General features: G+C 40.0%; 1 protein-coding gene across 5 annotated transcripts in view; it reads right to left on the bottom strand.

The window, feature by feature from the left end:
* Positions 1-906: 906 nt before the first annotated feature.
* The window catches only part of LOC144710957 (P-loop containing nucleoside triphosphate hydrolases superfamily protein), a 29,139-nt gene continuing 22,038 nt past the window's right edge, over positions 907-8,007 (bottom strand). For all 5 annotated transcript variants that reach the window (XM_078584814.1, XM_078584813.1, XM_078584815.1 and 2 more), the window contains 7 exons: positions 5,431-5,690; positions 4,933-5,024; positions 4,719-4,848; positions 2,627-3,447; positions 2,270-2,553; positions 1,614-1,784; positions 907-1,228 (listed from right to left, as the gene is read on the bottom strand). In XM_078584814.1, coding sequence (XP_078440940.1) covers positions 1,087-1,228; positions 1,614-1,784; positions 2,270-2,553; positions 2,627-3,447; positions 4,719-4,848; positions 4,933-5,024; positions 5,431-5,690 — 1,900 coding nt within the window. In that variant the 3' untranslated portion in view covers positions 907-1,086. The remainder of the gene's footprint in view (positions 1,229-1,613; positions 1,785-2,269; positions 2,554-2,626; positions 3,448-4,718; positions 4,849-4,932; positions 5,025-5,430; positions 5,691-8,007) is intronic.

The raw sequence follows: 8,007 nt of genomic DNA, 5'->3' as shown, positions 1-8,007 counted from the left end.
GACTAATCAGCCTAAATCAAGTGAATCAAAGATTAAAGTTAACATATGATGACAACAGAAATAATGAGCATGATAGTTTAAACTCAAGGTAGTAATGCACATTAGAAAATCCTAAATAAATCACTGAATGTACCAGGACTACAACCATCCTACTTTAGATTGATTGTAATAGGACAAACATTTCATCCAAAAAAAAACATGGAATAGTAATTGATCAAAGAAGAATAAAAGGAATCTAGGAAAAGCATGTGAAACCCATCATTTCTTAAATTTTTTTACTCGCCCTTCTAACTTTATCGGAAGTTCTACAAGAACTCTTTCTCCGAATGCTAACCCACCCCGTTTACTTTGTTACCAAAGTCACCAAAGGGGCGAGTTTACGAGCTTGCTATCTGATTCTTAAAAATAATCATACACTCTTCTTTATAGTCATAAATTTGATCCCTACAAGTAAAAAAAATTGTACGCTAAATATTGAGGGGTAAAACACGATAACCACATCATTGATTTGTTATTTCACAAGCAACCGTAATGTTAAACTCATGATACACACTATTGGTTAACCTGGTGATCAAACAAAGGTGGTTTGTGATTATGAGTGATTCTATCCGTGGGACTTTATGATAATTTTAATAAGATTAAACTTCTCCAGGTGCCTACAAGAAAATGTAATTACAATGCAGCAATTTTTCTGATACAGTTATAGAGAAGAAAATGAAGACGAATGCATCCCCAAGACTTGATTGGTGACAAATATAAATGTATACGCAACGCGCTGATCTAAAATTTGTCAAACATGAAATTCTGTAGAGATTTTTTTAGAGTAACTACATTCTCTTTCTATAGGTTCTTATGATTATTTATTCTTACATTTCAATCAATTTGAAGAAAAATAAGGAAATAATAAGACAAAGTAAATTAGGTAAAGATGTATCAAGTGAGTATCTCCCGCAACGACATGTAAAATACTAGGCAAAACCAAGAATACAATCAATAGAAATTAATGAGGAAGAGGATTATTCTAGCTTACAAATAGGGCAGACGAGCTCACCGTCAATAAATCAGTAACGTCCCCGGTAAAATATTCTACTGCTTTAATGTGTTGGGCTCAATTTTAGCTGATCTAAAATCCAGTGAGCCAAAACAGCCATACTGGGCAAAAAGCTCCATATTTCCAGGGGATAGAGCTGAAGAGAGAGATCCCAAGTACTGACGAGGAGCCCGAGATCTGCAAGGCAGAGAAGATATGATCAGGAACCCTAAAAAACACAAATTACATTCATGGTTCTCTCTTTTGTAACCCTAAGAAAACAAGAGAGAATCCGAAAAACAAAAAAAAAATGACATGAACCCAACTGCATAATGTTGAACTCCCTGTTTGGGGAAGGAGATAGAGTGAGAAAACAAGAGAGAGAGAGAGAGAAGTAAGAGAGGATAGAGAAGGGCAATCAAAGGATCCTCACCACTGTGGGAGGAAACAAACTCAATTAAACAAGAGGGTCCCCTACACTTATATAAGGATAGAAAGCCTAAGAAAGTAAAATGACGATAATACCCTTATTTCTATAACAGATTTAAGCCTAGAAAGAACTATAACAGAGGTCATGTGATACCTCCGATTAGGCCTGAGAAGATTTGTTCCTTCTGAGATCGGCAAGTTCTCAGACTTTGATATCAAACTAAGATATGAAATATACTCATAGAAAGCAGGGCCGTGTAACATCATATGTAATCTTCCAGGAACCATGGGCCTCATCGCATTGCCGAGATTGGTTCCCAGATCTCTGCATAGATGATTAAGACGACATTAGTCAGACAGAAAATAAAAATACAGACAAATGGTTCTGTCCCACAGCATGATTTCCTGATTATTGTGAAACACCGTTTTTCAGAACTCTTAATTAAACAGTGCTTGGCCCAGAATAGTACAACACATATTTCAAGAACAGACGAATTTGAGAAATGAAATATGCAAATCAGCTCAATTAAACTCATGATTGAAGATGATTTGAAATATTTATTTCATACATTTCTAACTTATAACCATTCTTTTTCTCTAAAAAAAATAAATTGGCATTGCTCTTTTACGAAAAGCTAAATTTTAAGATATTAACTGAATACAATACAAAACTAAGAGGTACTAGACTAAAGATTAATTTCAGTAGGTCTGTCGATTTTTACCGAGATCAAGTGATGATTTTCATTTAAAACTTAAAAAAAGTTTTTCTGGAACATTTTGGGGCCAAAAGTGAAACGAAAAAATCCAGACCTGAAAGCCTTCTGCTGGAATCCTCTTTCTTTGAGGACAACCGAGATGACTTTTTTTAGAGAGAGAAGCTTTCCAACAGCCATGGAGCAAGTGCTGGCAGCCAACATTTCCTGCCCCAGATGAAGAGGACTTTCATAGCACAAAATTGATGATGGCGTCACTGTTTTTTTTGCATAGAAACAGAGACCGTGTTGTGCGAAAGTGGAGGCCATTTCCAAGTGTTCATCATAGAAAGAACTCGAACACGGGTCATCAGGGGGAGTCTCAGTTGAGTCTAGAACGTCCTGGAATAAAAATCAACATTTAAACAAAAAATTGAAATTTATAAATTTAAGAAGGTGCATGGAATGTTCTTACAGAAGTGAGCAGCTGACATCGCAGAAGCAGAATATCAGCATCAGAAATCAGGTGGGTCAGGCGGGAAGTAATATCTAAGATCCTGAAAGCCTCATTATGATCAAGAGAGGAATTTGATCTAGTAAGTTCTGGGCAGGAGCGTAGGCTTTTCCACTTTTGTACAATAGGGTTGGCTATCTTAGTGGGAGTAGAACTAGCAGTCGGCTTGATCAGCATGCTAAAACCAATACGACTGCTCTCATCCATAATCTCGGGGCCTTCATTTCGGTGAACTGAAAGCTTCTCTGCTTGATTTATATCTCCAAAGTTCATCCTTGTATCTTCATCAACAATTAATAGTGTTCTTCTCTCGTCACAATCTTTCGCTGCCCCAGAGTTAACGAGAGAATCTACCTCGTCACATTGAAAATCATCTCTGTTACTGATCTCAGTCTCCGGGCAAAAGGAGTTGTAAGTGTCACAGACGTGGGAACAGTTGGTAATTTCATCTGGCATCAATTTTGAAGATGTATCTTCGTCAGAGGAAAGTATTGTTTGATGAGTGCGACTTTTAAATCCTTCTGTGTAAGCCAATGGGGAACCTAAATCATCAGAAAAGGATTGGCCCTCATCTTTTGGAGGTAAACTTTCATCAGATGGGAAATAGGGGAAATTCATTGTGATTTGATTGTCATCACTGGAAGTCACGGCCTTTGAAATTTCCTCCTCAACTTTCAGTGCGAGTTGGCAGGGAATGGCCCAAGGAAGAACTGTTTCTAAGACCCAATGAGCTGCATCGAGATCGAACTGGAGAGGGCTGTACGTCAGTTTCATAATTCTGTCTACAAAACCAGAAAATATCCCAATCAATTACCGTAATTATATTTAATTTTTATATTTAATATTTCATTCACGAATAAAAAATATTAAATTTGAAACAGTGTCTAAGACCCAATGAGCTGCATTGAGATTGAACTGAAGAGGGATGTATGGCAGCCGCATACTTCTGTCTACAAAACCAGGGAACAGCCAAATCAACTACCCTCATTTTTATCTCATTTTTTTTAATATATCATTTACCAGAAAAGAACAGTAAATTTGAAAATAATATCAGCACAGGGTATGCATGCTTCTGTCTAAAAATATTGAGAAAGGATCAATCAACAACCGTCTCGTTATTTCACCTTTTTATTTTTATGCTTCATTTATCAATAAAAAACATAGAAACTGAAACTACTGTTCGACACAGAAATTGCAAGCTTCTGTCAACAACCCAGAGAACAGCCCAATCCATTACCATCACTTTTCATCTTATTTTTTACATTTCATTTCCCAGTAAAAACGTAAAAATTGAAATTACTATTCAGCACAGAGTTAGTGTGCTCCCTGGAACTGCTGTCTTCAGCAACTCACCGTAAGAAACCCTAGGACGGAACTCACATATTGGACAAACAACACATTTCAGTAAGTCTCCCTGGTTTAAATACCAGAGTGTTGTTTACACGCAGTGTGCCATTTGATGGGCCCACCACATATAAAAGGGAAAACAAAAAAAAAAAACAAAATAGGGAACATAACATATAGAAAGATTAAATAAAAGGGGCAGAATAGGAAAGTGTCCCAGCTGAAAGTTAGCATGCATCCGTCAACAAAGCCAGAGAAAGGCACACTCAACTACAGTCATTTTATTTCACTTTTTATTTATATAATTGAAACTACTATTCAGCACAGAGTTAGTATGCTTCTGTCCACAAAGCCAGATTACGGCACGATCAACTACAGTCATTTCATTTCATTTTTTATTTTAAACTTTATTTACCGGTAAATTAAACATTAAAAAATCGACACTACTACGCAGCACAAAGTTAGCATGCATCTGTCTACATAAGCCAGAGAAAGGCCAGATCAATTACCGCCATTTTATTTCACTTTTTTATTTTTACATTTCATTGACCTGTAAATTAAACAGTAAAATTGGAAATACTATTCACAGCAGAGATTGCATGCTTCTGTATTTAAGCCAGAGAATAGCCCAATCAAATGCCGTCATTTTACTAATAATAAACAAAAAAATAAATTTCAAACTACTATTGGGCAGAGACTTTGGACGGACCTGTTCCATCTTTTTCACCCTGGCACCAGAATTGGAGAAGCAGAACGGTCTTTCTTATGTCACCTTGGCACGTGATGACCAGCTGTTCCAACAACTGCTGCGGTATGTTGGTTCCTTCAGCAAAACAAACCTACAAGCCCCTCTGATTAGTTGAACACATATATGTACACAGAAATATCTCCATACAAGGGTAGAGATTAAACAAAAGACATACCATATGCAGCCGGGTGAGCAACTCTTCCTTGGATGGATGTGTAAATGTTGCGACTTGAGTGTCCAGTGCGTGATGTAGGCTTGTATGTTTACCTAGCAGGTTTTTATGTCAACATGATCAAGTGACACATTCAAGGTGGTGCTTATGGCAATATATTCAAAAGCAGTAAGCATTTTGGTAGAGACCTTGGTGTAGGTCTTTATCCAGGACAGCCTTTTGAGCGGGAAAAGAAACAATAGAGAGATTATAGAAGTATAGAAGAGGTGCAGCAGCGGCCATAAGCCCCGATCGGTACCTGCACCCCTTAGGGTGGATCCCCCCTTGAATCTATCAATTGTCTCAAACTTCTTGCCTGCCCTCCAAAGGGGAAGGCTAAATACGTTATAGGGGAAACTACCCTAATAATAAGAGATCGAAATTCCCCTAGTGGTCCAAAATAACAGAGACACCCTAATAGTAGTTGAGGATTATATCATACGAGAGAGAGGGTAAACTTACTATTTGTTGTCAATATAATGGGTCTCTTTGATGTCTCTGCCAGTTGCACAATGGTGCTGAAGAGCCCACGATCTTCATCAAAAGTAGCATCCACATCTTCAAACAGAATGAGATTCCTGTTCGAAACACGGCATGTAGAGCTTGGATTCTTAGATGAACTTCCGGGATCTTTAGGCTTAGCACCTTCGCTGACCATGGAAGCATTTTCAAGGCCTTTTCGGCAAGTCGATGACCCAAAATCTGCTGAGACCGAAGACGAGCTGAAAAAATCATCACCACCATGGGTTTATGTTGATTTATAAGAAACAAAACAGCAAACAACAAGAACTGGAAACAAACATCAGAAGATTCTGGAGGAAAAATCACAGGTATATCACATTTTGAGAAAAAAGAAAAATAAAAATAACAGTTTCTCGAGAAGGTGATCAATGCAAAGGTTCAAATGCTCCTAGGAACCTTAATCGTTAAGAAATATTTTGTGCATTGGTTTCTGTAAACAATGTACAAAAAAAAGGCAAAGTGCGGGTACATGACGATTGTGAATGAGTGAAATACTGTTGAAGAATTTGTGAAGATTTCCGCAGCAAAAAATAAGAACAAAATGATCAAAGCAACATAAAAAATATCAATTTTGTATGGTACGGATCAGGTTAGGCACTGTGGGCGGGCCGAGGTTGCACACGCTGTTCACTATGGCTGCACATGCTTCATCCTCCTAGGATGCATGAGTGGCCGCTGATGCCTGTGCCGTGGTACGCGGTTACTCCCTGCGGGGGGCAGGGCCACATCCTGCCAAAGGCTATGGCGCGTGGAAAGCCGAGATGGCTGTGGGGCCCTTGGCATGTCCCTGCGAGTTGTGCTGCAATGCGCAGGCACCAAGGCTTGAGGTGCTGAGCAAGGCGGCACTGTTGTGGACCAAAGCATTAGAGTTGTCAGCGCTGGTGCTGGAGGCGCGTGGAGCATCAAGGCTAGGCCCCAAACATGGTTGTGCTGCAGGTGGACATCGGGCCGTGTGGTACGCTGACCAGCCGACGCACCAAGGTCCATGGCCCATGGGCGTGGTGCACCAGCAGCTGGTGTTGGAGGCCCATGGAGCATCAAGGCTTGGCCCCAAACATGGTCGTGCTGCAGGTGGACCTCGGGCCGTGTGTTACGTCGACCAGCGGAGGCACCGGGGGCCATGGCCCATGGGTGTGCGGTACCCAGCTGGGGATGCACGCCTGTAACGGCAGTGCCCACATGCGCGTGCGCGTGGCTGCAGACCTCAAGGTGCAGGAGCGCCACTACCCAATGGCGCAGACTGAGCCTCCTCTCTAGATTCTAGTATTGGCCCTATGCCTTGTGTAATGGCTACGGCCACCGATGTGTCTTTACTCGTGCGGTAATAAAACACCTCAGTGTTCTGCTAAGGGCCTAGCCCTACCTCCTTCCTTAACCCCCAAGCAATCTCAAGCACTCTAAAAAACTTTCGCTGCTTAGGGCCTAGCACAAGTGAAGGCTGCCCGATGTTCCTGCTCAAGTGTTGAGTTTGGCGCGTGTGCAACCCGAGCATTGTTCTTAGCTCCATATTTGACCGCATGACACTAAGTCACACTTGTGCAAAATAAGCCATTAATTTTGTTCAGAGCCCAGTCCAAGTCGTGTCATGGGTCAAGGCAGCGCTAGAGAGGAGCAGACAAGAGGATCAGGGAAGAAGATGGTGAGAATAAAACTTTCTCATTAGGCAATGGCTTACAAGCCTGGCTTTCAAAGAATAATGTTAATGACCTTGCTTTAAAAGTAATTTCAAGATATATTGATAACTTGAGTATCAACCAAGACTTAATACAAGAAACAATATGATACTTCAAGAACTGTCCTCAAGAGTTGGATCAGCGAATGTTTCTAAAAATAGAAGTCGGTTACAAGAAAAATGATGTAATAGGAAAGTCAAGTAGACTACAATCTCCTCAAGAGTGTGATATAGTTAAGAGAGCTGAAGGTTAATGAAAGCCATATTGGTCTCCTCCCAAGGTTTGCAGAGGGTGAGCTGAATCGCAACTCCCTTGTTGACAACCCGGAGTATCTCCAACTCTTGCGAACTTCTGCAATCTTGAAAGGTGATGACCCCGCCAAAAGACAACTCTTCTCCTTTATTTATACCTAGTGACTCCCACTCAACTTTATTCGACGACAATATGTGCGGCGTCAGGTCACACATGTGAGGTGACAGCATCTCCTCTTAGTCTCATGATAGGTCCTTCAAGGGACCTCCTCACAAGGACACCTATATTTCATCTCAGAATATTTTCAAGTTGCATTAAATAAATATTCTGGACTTAAGATTGAGCAAACCACAAGTTATGCATAGTAATGATAATGTTGGAAAATATAAAGACCTACACGTCAGTGTCTAAAAGTCTACTAACTATTTTGACACGCACATGACCTAACAAAGTCTTATGCATTCAATGCTCTAAGTTTATTCATCAGCACAAACAATCAAAACCGAACACAACAAAGTCAGTCTAATTTTTCTACACAACATCCTAAGAGATAGCCTATGAAAGCTAAAAGAAAATTTTTACTCAAAAGTAT

This window comes from Wolffia australiana, chromosome 13 (assembly GCF_029677425.1).
Source record: "Wolffia australiana isolate 7733 chromosome 13, ASM2967742v1".
Taxonomy (NCBI): Eukaryota; Viridiplantae; Streptophyta; class Magnoliopsida; order Alismatales; family Araceae; genus Wolffia; species Wolffia australiana.
The sequence above is the reverse complement of the archived record's forward strand: the minus strand, read 5'-3'. Positions and strand labels throughout refer to the sequence as shown.